Below are 14,856 nucleotides of genomic sequence, written 5' to 3'. Positions count from 1 at the left end.
AAATGGAGAAAGAGGTTCATAACCTAATTGGAGAAAATAAATCCTTGAAAGTAAAAATCTGACCAATTGGAAAAGGAGGTTCAAAAACTAACTGAGGAGAACAATTCTAGAATTAGACAAGTTGAAGTGAATGACTATGAGGCATCAAGAATCAGTCAAAATCTAAAAACTGAAAAAAATAGAAGAAAATGTAAAATACTTCATTGGAAAAACAATTGACCTCGAAATTAGATCCAGGAGAGAGAATATAAGAATTATTGGTCTACCAGAAAGCCATGGTGAAAAAAAGAACCTAGACAGTATCTTCCAAGAAATAATCAAGGAAAACTGCCCTGAGGTTCCTAGAACCAGAGGGTAAAATAGTATTCAAAAGAATCCACCATTCACTTCCTGAAAGAGATGTCAAATTGAAAACTCCGAGGAATATTGTAGCCAAATTCCAGAATTATCAGATCAGGGAGAAAATACTGCAAGCAGCCAGAAAGAAACAATTCTAATATCGTGGAACTACAGTCAGGATCACACAGGACCTTGCAACTTCTATATTAAAAGATCAGAGGGATTGGAATATGATACACTGTAAGACAAAGGAGCTTGGACTACAACCAAGGATCAGTTACCCAGCTAAATTGAGTGTAATCTTTCAGGCAAGGAGATAGTTATGCAATGAAATAAGGGACTTCCAGACCTTCCTGATGAAAAGACTAGAGCTCAATGGAAAATGTGATCTTCAAATACAAGACTCAAGAGAGACATAAAAAAATAAACAGGTAAAAAATAAACACACACACATACAACACAAAGCACAAAACTTGTTATTCAGTAAGAACGAACTATCTACTTCTCTATATGGAAAGATGATACCTGTTAAGTCTTGAGAATTGTATAATATTACATCACTTAAAAGGGGTACACTTAGAGTGTGTGGGTATAAATTAACTTGATATGATGATAAAAAACCTAATTAAGGGATGCAAAGAGATTGTAGCGCAAGAAGAGGAATGGAGGAGGCAGAAAAGGGTAAATTGTGTCACATGAAGAGGATCACATGTATTATAGTTGAGGGAAAGGAGGGAGGGAGATGTGCATTTTATGAGCTTTACTCTTACTGGTTTGGGTTCAAGGAGGGAATAAAATACTCACTTAAGTATAGGGATTTAACATGAAGAAACACAGAAACTTATAGTAGAGGGAAAGAAGGGAGGGAGAAGAGCATTGTTTGAGATTTACTCTTAACAGATTTGGTTCAAGAAGAGAATAATGCACTTTGTTAAGTGTAGAAATCTAATATGCCCTACAAAGGTGTAGTAGGGGAAGGGGGAAAGAAAAGGGGGGGGTGGTTAGAAGGAAGGGAAGTAGTAAGGGAAAGGAGTAGGTGAAGGGAGGGGGACTGATAGGGAGGGAATTATTTTTTGCTTTTTTTGGACGGGGGAAGGTAGGGAAATTGGAGTTAAGTGACTTGCCCAAGGTCACACAGCTAGTTTTGTGTTAAGTGTCTGAGGCCAGATTTGAACTCAGGTCCTCCTGACTCCAGGGCCAGTGCTCTATTCACTGCACCACTTAGCTGTCCCATAGGGAGGGAATATTGAGGGAGGTGGTAGTCAAAAGCAAAACTCTTTTGAGGAGGGGAAGGGAGAAATAAAAGCATAAAGGGGGGAAATAGGATGGAGAGAAAGACACAAATAGTAATCATAACTGTGAATGGGAATGGGATGAACTCTCCCTTAAAACAGAGATGGATGGCAGAATGGATTAAGAACCATAATCCTACAATAAGCTATTTACAAGAAACACATTTGAAACAGGGAGATACACATAGGGTAAAGGTGAAAGGCTAGAGTAGAATATATTATGCTTCAGCTAAAGTAAAAAAAAAGTAGGGGTAGCAATCCTAATCTCAGACAAAGCAAAAGCAAAAATAGATCTAATTAAAAGAGATGAGGAAGGAAATTACATCCTGCTTAAAGGTACCATTGACAATGAAGTAATATCATTACTAAATATATATTCAACAAGTCGTATTGTATCCAGATTCTGAGAGAAGTTAAGGGAGTTAGAGGAAGAAATAAATAGAAAATCTATACAAGAGGGGGATCTCAACCTCCCTCTCTCTGAACTTGATAAATCTAACCTCAATAAACAAGAAAGAAGGTAAGGAGGTGAATAGAATTTTAGAGAAGGTAGATAAGAGAAACCTCTGGAGAAAATTGAATGGGGATAAAAAGGAATATACCTTCCTCTCAGCACGGTACATGGCATATATACAAAAATTGTTTATGTATTAGGGCATAAAAACCTCACAATCCAGTGTAGAAAGGCATAAATATTAAATGCATCCTTTTCAGATCATGATGCAATAAAAATTATATGCAATAAAGGGCCATAGAAAGGTAGACTAAAAACTAATTGGAAACTAAATAATCTTATCCTAAAGAATGAGTCAAACAACAAATCATAGAAACAATCAGTAACTTTATTCGAGAGAATGACAATAATGAGACACCATACCAAAATTTATGGGATACAGCGAAAGTGGTTCTTAGGGGAAGTTTTGTATCTTTGAATGCTTGCATGAATAAAATAGAGAAAAAGGAGATCAATGAATTGCGCATGCAACTGAAAAAGCTAGAAAAAGAATAAATTGAAAATCCCCAATTAAATACTAAATTAGAAATACTGAAAACTAAAGGTGAGATCAATAAAATTGAAATTAAGAAAACTATTGAACTAATAAATAGAACTAAGTCCTGGTTTTATGAAAAAAAAAAATTGATAAACTTTTAGTCAGTTTGATTAAAAGAAAGAAGAAAATCAGATTACCAGTATCAAAAATAAAAAGGATGAACTTACCTCCAATGAAGAGGAAATTAAAACAGTAATTAAGAATTATTTTGCCCAATTATATGCCCCCAAATTTGACAATCTTAGTGAAATGGATATATTTACAAAAATATAAATTGCCCAGATTAACAGAAGAGGAAGTAAAATACTTAAATAACCCCATCTCAGAAAAAGAAATTGAACAAGCCATCAATGAACTCCCTAGGAAAAAATCTCCAGTGCCAGATGGATTTACAAGCAAATTCTGCCCAACATTTAATTAATTATTATTATTTTCTTTTTGGAGGGGGGAGGGCAGGGCAATTGGGGTTGACTTGCCCAAGGTCACATGGCTAGTAAGTGTCTGAGGCCGATTTGAACTCGGGTCCTCCTGACTCCAGGGCCAGTGCTGTATTCACTACAAAGAACAATTAATTCCTATACTTTATAGACTATTTGGGAAAATTGGAGCAGAAGGAATCCTACCAAATTCTTTTTATGATACAGATATGGTACTGACACCTAAATCGAGAAGAACCAAAACAGAGAAAGAAAATTATAGACCAACCTCCCTAATGAATATAGATGCAAAATTTTTAATTAAAATACTAGCAAAGAGATTACAGCAATTTATCATGAGATAAATTATCAGATTCCTTGCTTGCAGGGACTGTTTGTTTTTGTTTTTATATCCCTAGACTTAGCACAGGCCCTGGTAGACTGTTTAATAAATGTTTATTGAGTTATATTGCTGAACTTCTTGTTTGGAGTTTGGGCTTTTTTTTTTTTCATTTTTGAATCAGTAAGAAGGCTGAGTCAGCATATTTTGAGAATTGATGTATTTTTTTATGTAAATAGATTACGATGATTATTTTTGCAGACTTCCAAAAGAACTCACTTATATTACTGACTAGTGAAGCTGCTAACCACTATTACCATTCCTCCCACAGGAAGTCATGAAGGTATAATAAGGAGAAAAAAAAAGCAGACTTTATGTTCAGGTTTTAAGTGGTCCATTTAAACTTTTTTTAAATTATGTGTTCTTGAATTCATATTAAGAACCCTTCTTCAGTTGTGGAAGATTCCAGAAGATGACAATTACCACCCTTTCCAAGCTGATAGTAACTTCCTAAAGTCTCTGACAAAGCTAAGGAGAATTAGAAGTCAACAAACAGTCCTCTCAGTCTCATTTTCAGAAAATTCTAGTAGTTAACAAGGACAATAGAGGGAGAAAAGCTGTTAGGGTTTTTTTGTTTTGTTTTTAAGTACATGTCTGCCTTAAGTGATAGTCTATTTCAGAAAAAATGGCATTCAATATCAATTACTTGAAGAACTCAGGCCAAGTTTTTCATCTTCTCTCTTACATAAGAAACATCATTTTTCTGTTCCCTTGCTAAAAACAAAATATTCTTTAGCAATATGTACGTGTGCTTTTTCTAAAGGGTCGAGATGACCTGCGTCAAGATGCAGTGATGCAGCAAGTTTTCCAGATGTGTAATATGTTACTCCAGAGAAACACTGATACAAGAAAGAGAAAATTGACCATTTGCACATATAAGGTAAAAGTTTTTTATACTGATACTTTACCATGACAGGTATGCTAGATGTCACTTTCATATAATATGGATTCCTTTGGCTTAAAAAAAAAAAATTAAGCACTGAAAAAAACAGTGGTTTATCATTAAGAGTAAATAATCTGATTTATCACCTCCTACCCTCATTTCATCCATGTCTTAAAGGATATATGCCATTTTATTTATAAGCTACTTATTTTATCTGTTGGTATTTTCTTAGTTCTTATCCCATTTTGGCCTCTGCAGCTTTTTATACTATTAGCCACCCCTTATGGATGCCTTATTCTCCCTTGACTTTGTTGGCACAGCTCTTTCCCAGTCTTCTTCCTGACTTTTTGAGTCTTTTTCTCTCTCCTGTAGGTTTAATTATCATCTATAGATAACTTCTCTAATGATATATACAGGCTTAATCTTTCTCCTAGTGAGTAGTACTATATCACCAACTGTTTTTTGAACTTCTCCACCAAGTTTTCCCTTTGGCATTTCAAACTGAACATGTCCACAGCAGAAATCATTATCTTCTTCTATAAAGCTTCTCATTATCTTCTGTAGAACTCTTTATCTTCTTCTGTTGTACTCATCTTCTATAGAACTTCATCTGGAAAACTTCCTATAAACTTGACTTTTTTTTTAAGTGCACTTAAATCACTTAGGTTTTCAAAATTGGAGTCATTTTTGACTCTTCTCTCTCTACCCTCTCCTCCTTATATCCAATTAGTTGCCAAATCTTGCCTGTTTTCACAACATTGGTCACACCTGAGCTTTTCATTTCATGCTGCCAATAACCCTGCAGTGGCTCCTTATGTTTTACCTGGACTATTGTAGTTTCTATGTTCTTCAGTGCCCCTAACAACAAATGCTTAATAAACGTGTTGAATGAATGTTCATATGTTCAGTGTTAGAGTGGAAGGGACCTTGGAGATCATTCCGATCTATTCATTTTACAAGTGATGAAACTAAGGTACAGGGAAAGAAAGGGACTTGACCAGAGACCATATAGCCTGCTAGTGATTCAGCCAGAGCCAGAATTCTATTCCCTTTCCTGTTAGTTAAGTATTCTCTCTCCTGGAGCACACTGCTTCCTTATGACATTCATTCATAACAAATAGACTTCACCCTTATCAGATTTCTAACATTCAGTTCTTCATCACCAACTATTGCCTGGATATATCTCTCCACCTATAGGTTATATAGACTTCTCAATACTAAACATGTCCAAAACGCAACTAACCAACCCATTTTCCTAATTTCTCTACTTCTGTCATGGTGACCACAATTCTTCCATTCATGTAGATTTGCAACCTCCAGGTTTTCCTTGACTTTTCTCTTTTTCTTACTCTCATATACAATCAATTCCCAAGTCTTTGCCAGTTGTCAATTCTTCCTTCACAAAAAGTCTTACATCTGACCCCTTGTTTTCCACTCAAAAAACCCTCCCTTTAGTTAAGGCCCACATTACCCCTCAATTAGAGACTGTTGCACCATCCTCCTAATTAATCTTCATTCTTTCCTCTCATTCATATTGCACATAACTAATAAATTGATATTCCTAAAGCATAGGTCTAATCAATCCCATTCTTAGGAAACTTCAGTGGTTCTCTGTTTGCTGTAAGATAAAAGCACAAATACCTCTCTTTGTCATTTAAAACCTTTTACAGTCTAACTCCAGCATGTTTTTCTTTCCTTTAAAGAATGTTTTATTGATTACTTTTGTCTTCATATTAGAGTCATTTTTTGGAACCTGCCCCTTCCTCTACCTGCACTACTACCCCCTGGAAACTTCCTTTTTAAAACAAACAAAAAAGCAAGCAGAAATATCCAGTATGATGACTTCATCTGAAAATCAATAAGCAGTTATTAAACACCTATTTTGTTTCAGACATCTGTTGTTAGAATTACAGTTACAAAAATGTGATAGTCCCTGCCCTGAAGGAGCTTATATTCTCCTACGGAGATGAAACATTTTCACAGGAAAGTAAATTTAAGGTATACACCAAATAAATGCATGATGATCTTGGTACAGGAGTGGCCAAGATAGTTTGTAGTGACCAGGTGTAAGGGAGTTTTGAGTAAGGAAGACTGGTTCATAACTATAAGAATCCTAAATAGAGCCATCCATAGGATTGGAAATTGTCATCTTTTTCTCAGGTGCAATGTATGAAGCATTTATGATGGCTTCCCTTTTTCATTTATTTAGTCTGTTTCACTGATCTTCTTTTCTTTATCATCAGCACCAAATAGTTTTGCTGATTACTGCTTCATTATCATTTTTATAAGATCCTCAGACCATAGCTCTAGAATTAGTGACAGTCTCCGAGCCCATTTAGTCCAACAATTAAGTAGTCAGGAAAACCGAGGCCTGGGCAGTTTAAGCAATTTGCCTAAGATCATAAAGATAGTATGCATCCAAGGTGGATTTTGAACCTCAGTTCTCTGACCTCAGAGCCAATACTTCTCCCACCATACCACTCTTCATCTTATATGGAAGGAAAGTTGTACACACAAACATTATCACTGTTGACTAGTTTCGCAAATTTATCACTGTTATCATTTTTGCCAGAGTCTACAAAGCTTCTACAGAATGTTTCACAGAGGGTTTCATACCTGAATTTTAATTATGTTGCTTATTTCTAATAGTGCCTTACCATACATAAATATCTTTTCTGCAACTGTAGGTGGTTCCTCTTTCTCAGCGAAGTGGTGTCCTTGAATGGTGTACAGGGACAGTGCCCATTGGTGAATTTCTTGTAAATAATGAAGATGGAGCTCATAAAAGATATAGACCAAAGGACTTTAGTGCTTATCAGTGCCAAAAGAAAATGATGGTAAGTCACAGTCATAGAATCAGAGACTGATTTAAGATTTCCTTGTTGTACATTTCAAACATTGATATTTGTAATTAAGAATGTTTTAATATATAAAATACCTTCAAATATGTGACATCACAATGAAAATATCTGTGTATGACAATAAAGTATGGTAAGTATGATTCTTAGGCTTTACAAAGCACCAAGAGGCATCATGGTCCAGTGGATGGAGGGCCTTCTTTAGAATCGGCAAGACCTGGGTCCACATCTTGTGCCTGATAGATTTTTGGCTCCATTACCTAACTTTCCAGTACCTTTGGAGGCTTTCCAATACTTTCAGCTATAAATGAATTGCTAATTGACTTTCATGGAAGGAGTTGCTACATTGAGTGTTCCTCTGCACTGAAGAAATCAGAGGTCTAGACTTGTCTACCACCAAAAGAAAACATAGTACCAACCTTAGTCAGCTCAAAGGTTTTGGTTTAAACCAGGAACTTTTAACTTCTTGGGTGTCATGGGCCCTTTGGCAACCTTGTGAAGTCTGTGGACTCCTTTTAAGAATAATATTTGTAAATTCACAACATAAAATTCATATGATTGCAAAGTTATATTGAAATAGTTACCAAAATATCAAAAACACAAGTTAAGGTCTTAGACCCTAGGTTAAGGCTCTCAACAATGGCTTCCCAGAGTCTCATCTGATCAAATCACAGAACACTTCTCAAAGTGAGCCCCAAAACAAAGCCTCAAATCAGAGTTTATGTAGCCTCCTGGCTCAGAGAATGTAACAACCTTCTGGACCCACTGGCCAATCAAAAAGTATCTACTGAAAAACAAGCCTCCCACCCTAGGCTCCCAGGTGCACTTTAGCCTAGGGGCAGGGAAGATCTTAAAAATTTACATTCCCATTACACTTGCCAATACCCCATCCTTAGTCCCCTAGGCACCTGGTAGCTTGGCCCTTTGTTTTTTTGTGGCTTTGATTTGGTAGGAGAAGTTGATGGATAGAAGTTGTTGATAGAAGACACAAGCAGAATAGTTCTGTATGGACTTTGTTAATATCACCAATTAAAGGTGTCAGCTTGAAGGGCCTGGGGAACAGACCATAACACTGAACCTTTCTTTTATTGAACTTTTGTTTTTATGTTGCCAGGATTTCTTCCAGTATTCCTCTCCCTCCACTTCCCAGAAAGCCATCTCATACAGTAAATATTTTTTAGGGAAAAAAAAGTTGAAAAAAGAGGAATAATCAGCAAGACCTATGAATACATTTTTAAAAGTCTGGAAATAGCAGTGTTCCACATCTATGGACCTCTCCCCTCTGAAAAGGATTAGGATTTGAGGCATCTTCTCATGTCTTTTCTTTGGGACTATGCTTGAATACTGAAACTTTTCATCAGAAATTCTTGTAGTAATACCAGTAATGATGAGGCAACTGAAACTTCATATTTATTTCACAGGCTATTTTAACTCTAAAGGAAATGGAGACAGAAGGAAGAAAATGGAAAGCTAGGCTTGGCATACATTAGAGGCTTATTAAGAAGTATTTGTTTTGAGTGTCTTGTTTTGGGAGAGGGTTATTGAGTGTAGGGGATGTAGGGGAAGGCAGGAAGGAAGTTGCTCTAAATGATCTGTTTCTACTATATATAAGATTTACGTATAAAGATAGATGTAGTTATATGCATGTATATACATATATATTTGTGTTTATGTGTTGTGTGATGAAGCACATTAAGCACTTAAACACACATTCTCAGATTCTGTGTTTCAGTGACTATAGCAAAGCACAGGCACCTTTCCATGTAGGAACCAAAAACTGGTGCTGAGAACAGGGGATTATGTTAATAGGGCTGGTAAAATAACTTGTTAATATATAAAAGCATTTTCCTCCTAAGTAGTTTAAATTTGTACTAAAGGAAATCTTGTCATGTTTTGCTTATTTAACTTAGAATTTTTGGAACGTTCTGGCCAATTTATTTTTTCTAAAATTTCCTTTGTTCGTTTTAAGAGCTTCTTTCTTTAATGCGACACAGTTACATGAAAGTCACAATAGGGTATTTTTCAGTATAACTTTAATTTCAATGATATGACATATAGTGCAAGTTCTAGGCTAACATAACCTGGTTATTTTTTAATCTTTTCTGACAATATGATGTAATGGAAATGTGCTAGACTTGGAAGACCTGGGGTCAAATCACACCTCTGACACTTAACAGCTATAAGCCTCATTTTCCTCATCTGTAAAATGAGTATGATAACATTCATGATACTGACCCCATAGCATTATGTTGAAGACCAAATGAGAGGTGTGTGTGTGTGTGTATGTGTGTGTGCGCGCACGCACCTTCATAAAGTTAATTAAAGGCCATCTGTTGTTGATGATAGAATTACAAACTGTCCAGTCCTTTCTCAAAAGGGACTGAGTTACAAAAAACCGGAACCCCAAAGGTAACATCACTACTAATCACAGTCTAGATTATAAATTGCTTTATAGTTACAAATCCCTTTGTGTATATTTTTATTTAATTCTCATACATATCTGTACAGGAGATTAAACTATGAGGTAGGTGGTGCTAGTAGTACTGTCTCCATTTTACAGATGAAGCAGCTGAGGCTTAGAGAGATGGAATGATTAGTTCAGAGTGACAGAGCCTGACATCCAGTCCATTGTTTTTCCTGCTATGCCTTCCTGCACTAAAATTGGATTAGTATCATTGGAAAACAACTCAAAATTTACACCCTATGGATGATGGGTTGGTAGTAGTATATTCATGAATGAAGAACTTTAGTATATTCATCAGGAATTAGGTGTTTCTCTTTTGAGAATTTTGAGGGGGAAAAGCTTGAGACAAATTGTGGGTACTGAAAGCTTTCCCTTGGCTGCAGCCACTAGAGCAGAGGGGCCAGGCTTTGCTGGAAGTGACTCTTGGTTATAATGACAGTAGTTTTTATTTCTTTGGTGCTTCACAGTTTATGCTGCTCTTTTCTAGTAAAAATCCTGTGAGATACTTTAGTGCACAGAAGCAGACTTATGGCTAGTGGACAGAGCCCTGTTCTGTACTAGTCAGGACCTGCATTTGACTGCTTATTCCAGGATTAGTTCAGAGACAGTCTGACTTGCCCATAGTTGTATAGCTGGAGTCTAGTTTTAAACCTGGGACTTCTGATTGTATAATATGTAAAAGTGCCATCTTTTCAGTCACACTCATAGCAGTAACAATTGCTGTCACCTTAATTTTCAAATACAAAAATTGTAGAAGAGTGTAATTGCTTATAAGGCTTTTTGTTTTAGGTTTTTCTCCCCACTCGCAGTACCTAGTAGAGTCCTGTGCCTGAAGGGGCAGCTAGGTTGCAAATTAGACAGAGTGCCAAGCCTGGGGTCAGGAAGACCTGAGTTCAGATGCAGCCTCAGACACTTAACAGCTGTGTTAGCTTGGGCAAGTCACTTAACCCTGTTTGCTTCAGTTTCCTCATCTGTAAAATGAGCCAGAGAAGAAAAGAGCATACCACTCCAATATCTTTGCCAAGAAAACCCCAAATAGGGTCATGAAGATTCTCACACAACTGAAAAACAACTGAACAACAGTAATAACAAATGCCCATGGTAGGACTTGATGCATTTTTTTGGTAGTAATGCTTTGCTATTTTATTTAAAGGACATGCAGAAGAAATCTTTTGAAGAAAAGTATGAAGCCTTCATGGATGTCTGCCAACATTTTCAGCCAGTCTTCCGCTACTTTTGCATGGAAAAATTCTTGGACCCAGCGGTTTGGTTTGAAAAGCGGTTGGCATATACTCGTAGTGTAGCTACTTCTTCTATTGGTAATCTTTTAAATACTTAATAACCATAGCTCTTTTAAATGTGGTGAGTTCTTTTTCCCTTGACAAGCTGTGATTGTGGACAAATGTATCTTATCTGCATTATTTGACAAAGATTTTTCATAGTCAGCCTGTTTGTTTCTCCCACTCCATGAGGTGCAATAGTATGCCCTTTGGAACCTTTGCAGGGGAAAATCTGCCCAGCCCTGAATAAAACTTGTAATGTTTTGTAAGCATTTGACCATTAGCTAAGAGACTAGGCTTGGTGGTAGTTATTTATTTCACATAGGAACACATCCATTAATTTTCCATTCAGTTTATTATTTTCTGTGTATCCGATAGAATGAGAACTCATATATCTAATAGAGAATTGGCCTTGAAATCAGGAATTCCTGAGTTCAAGTCCTACTTTCCACACACAACTTGCTGTATGGCAAGGCAAGTAATTCAACCTTTCATCATCCCAGGCACTTCCCAAAGACTTTAAATTGCAAATGAATGGCATCAGTGGAAAAAGTTTAGTTTCTATATTGGAAGTTCCTTACACTGATGAACTCAACTCTGAACCCCTCTTCCCTCCATCCACCCACTCCCCAATCCCTTACCCTAGCCAAAAAATCCAACCATATTTAAAAGATAATTTTAAAACTCTTGCAGCTTACAGATAGACTGTATAGTATGAATTTAAAATTGAGCAGGCAACCAATCCTAATATCTGTGCATTTTAGGACAGATCACACTTTTGCCCTAATTGTTCCTGATATCTTAAGAACGTACAGACATATATTCTTGTTATATAATTAGTATGAACCAAGATTCTTATTCATGATAATGGTCATTTGAACTACACAGATTAGTTTTTTCAAGTAGGGAGTATTCAAATTACCTAAAGGGAACCAGGTGGCACATTAGATAGAGAGCTAGGCCTAGAGTCAGGAGGATGCTTAATGCTATATGATCCCAGAGAAGTCTCTTAATCTGTGTTTACCTCAGTTTCCTCAACTTAAAGTAGAGATAATAATAATAACATTTATTTCATACAGTTGTTGTCAGGATAAAATGAGATCATATTTGTGAAGCCCTTGGTGCAGGGCCTAGGTGCTTGTTTCCTTCTCCCTCCTTCCTTTCCTCTTGGTCACAGGTGTCTGAGTCCTTAGGAACATATCTCAACTCAAGCTGCTCAAATTTGCCCTACTCACTTGTCAGTTGAGTGTTATTTTAAAAATGTATAAATGGAACTGAAGTCCTCTTAAGACATGAAAAACTGTTTTTAGGGAGAAGTTTAGTTTTGATGAAGACTATACATTCATACATTACTCACAATGTCTATTTCCTGAAATTAGCAAAGCAAAACAGCATTAATGATAGGACGTGCAATCTTATACTTTTACAATTTTATCACTTGTTAAAAGGAAAGGAAGGAGGTATGCTTTAACTTTAACAAATTAGTACCCAAGTTGTCTATGGTATTTGACTTGAGAGTTTTTTAGCTATTTAAAGTTTTCTCCTGCATAATTGCTATCTTTGAGTATTTTGTCATTTTGACTTTGTTTCTTCATGTCGCTATACCCTTCATACGAGCTTTACCTTATTTCTTTGAGTTCTGTACATAGCAAAGTGCCTCTAGGATTTCTATAATATAAAATACTTGGAGACAGGTAAAGATTTGAAAGAGCCATTGTATATATTATTTTCTGTGAAATATTCAAAATAAAAGAAAGATCTAACCTAGAGTAGTAAGAAATATTGATGGCATTTTGATTTAAGAAATAAAAGGAATAGATAAAATGGAGTATTTTTAATTGCCATTTGTTTCATCTTGAGATTTTTTTCTCCTCAGTTGGTTATATACTTGGACTTGGTGATCGACATGTACAGAATATCTTGATTAATGAGCAGTCAGCAGAACTTGTGCACATAGATTTAGGTAAGTAATAAAAAACAAAAACTTTTGGTCGTCATAAAAACTGTTCTTGATCTGTCATTTTTCTTCTTTTAGGAGTTGCATTTGAACAGGGGAAGATTCTTCCCACTCCAGAAACAGTTCCTTTTAGACTAACCAGAGATATTGTGGATGGAATGGGCATCACTGGTGTGGAAGGTGTCTTCAGAAGGTACAGGTTATTTTTTGAGTAACTGAAATTGTTAGGAAGTCTTTTATTCCTTATGTATGATAGATAAATAAAATCATTAACAAGGATAGTTTCAGTTCAATTCAGCAAATGTTAATTAAGCACCTGCTGTGTGACAGGCACTGGGGCCAGGGACACATGCTCTCCAGTACTTCGTATGCTACCAGAGGGAAACAACATGTACACAAATAAGGGAATGCCAGAAGAGGACAGAGTGGTTTACTTGGAGTGGGAGAGCAATGATTAGGAAAGGCTCTCATGGGAAATAGAGCACTAGGCACTTGAGCTGAAGGGAACTAGGGAATCCAAGAGGCAGAAGCAAAGACACATTTCAAGCAAAGATACACAGTTAAATGTAAACTGATAAACTAAAAGGTAACTGGGATCAAGAATCTGGGGAATGATACCAAAGCACAGCCTTTATCCTATATTTCTGAGCTATTTTTCTGTGCAACTGTCATCTATCTCCTGCCTTGTTCACCCAGCCTAAGCAGACCTCCAGTGTGGAAGTGGCCTCACAAAGTCCTCCTCCAATGCCTCCAGTGTGCAAGTGTGGCCTCACAAAGTCCTAGTCCAGTGCCTCATTGAGGCATGGCAGCAACCTGGGGGCTTTGAAGGCTCTACCAGCAGAGTTAAGTTCTGGCGGATTCTACATTGGGAAAACTTTGAACTGGTGCTGGTGACAGATTCCACTTTCTGAAGACCACTTTAGCAAAGTATTCAGAGGCTCCCTACCTACAGTGGCTTGACCACTTTGGTGATGAATTCTTTGGCCAAAGTACCTTATTAAAAAAAGAAAGAAAGAAAAGTCCTCTTCTGCTCCCTCCCTCTTGTTTCTGCAGAGGCAGTGGTGGAAAAGGGAACAGAAGAGATCAGAGGGAGAGAGAGAGAGAGAGAGAGAGAGACATCATCCAGCATCCAGGCTAGGGGAGGCCAAGCTGTGTGAAAACAGGAGAGTGTCAGTCTTCACTGCCATAAGGGTGCAGAGGTAGAGACAGAATGTCACTTTTTTGTTGTTTGTTTATGATTTCTGTTTGACTGTTACAGGTGCTGTGAGAAAACCATGGAAGTTATGAGAAATTCTCAGGAGACTCTTTTAACCATTGTCGAGGTAAATGTTTTCAGGCAGTAAACTGTGAGGCAATCTTTATTGGTTCTCTTCCTTTTCGAATAGAATAATATCCTGGTGGACTGTGGTGATTCAGATAGAGACGAATGCCCTAATTATCTCCACTTCTATTTAGGATAGCATTGGTGTTGATCACAAATCAGTTCAGATGTTATTATTAAACTTTTCCGGACTGTTTTAAGACTATAAACAGTAACATAACATTTAGTATGTAAATGAATACTACCTACTATATCTGTTTCTATAATAGTGGTCAGGCCTGTGTTCTTTCATATTATCTGCCTTTTCTGAATATAGCTTTTAGCATGCACACAATTCCTCTAAGGCATATACTCCTTATATTTAGGTCTTGCTCTATGATCCTCTCTTTGACTGGACCATGAACCCCTTGAAAGCTTTGTATTTACAGCAGAGGCCAGAGGATGAGACTGAACTTAATTCTACCCTCAATACAGAAGATCAGGAATGTAACAGAAGTCTTGGGTGAGTAATATCTGAATAAAATGCATACTTCTGTAATTTTTTAAATTCCCAAGACTCTTGAAACTATATTGTCATGGTGAAATTTCTTTTTT

At 36.7% G+C, this 14,856-nt stretch overlaps 1 protein-coding gene across 4 annotated transcripts in view; it reads left to right on the top strand.

Moving 5' to 3' along the window:
* ATM (ATM serine/threonine kinase) overlaps nucleotides 1-14,856 on the top strand; it is a 122,810-nt gene that overhangs the window by 105,047 nt on the left and 2,907 nt on the right. For all 4 annotated transcript variants that reach the window (XM_069080497.1, XM_069080494.1, XM_069080493.1 and 1 more), the window contains exons 56-62: nucleotides 4,263-4,379; nucleotides 7,070-7,219; nucleotides 10,858-11,023; nucleotides 12,861-12,947; nucleotides 13,020-13,134; nucleotides 14,200-14,263; nucleotides 14,628-14,764. In XM_069080497.1, coding sequence (XP_068936598.1) covers nucleotides 4,263-4,379; nucleotides 7,070-7,219; nucleotides 10,858-11,023; nucleotides 12,861-12,947; nucleotides 13,020-13,134; nucleotides 14,200-14,263; nucleotides 14,628-14,764 — 836 coding nt within the window. The remainder of the gene's footprint in view (nucleotides 1-4,262; nucleotides 4,380-7,069; nucleotides 7,220-10,857; nucleotides 11,024-12,860; nucleotides 12,948-13,019; nucleotides 13,135-14,199; nucleotides 14,264-14,627; nucleotides 14,765-14,856) is intronic.

Source organism: Petaurus breviceps, unplaced genomic scaffold, assembly GCF_028583685.1.
Source record: "Petaurus breviceps papuanus isolate PSGF00001 unplaced genomic scaffold, PetGlider_PUasm1.0 91133, whole genome shotgun sequence".
In the NCBI taxonomy this organism is placed as follows: Eukaryota; Metazoa; Chordata; class Mammalia; order Diprotodontia; family Petauridae; genus Petaurus; species Petaurus breviceps.
Note: the sequence above shows the minus strand (reverse complement) of the source record. Positions and strands in the feature narration are given on the sequence as shown.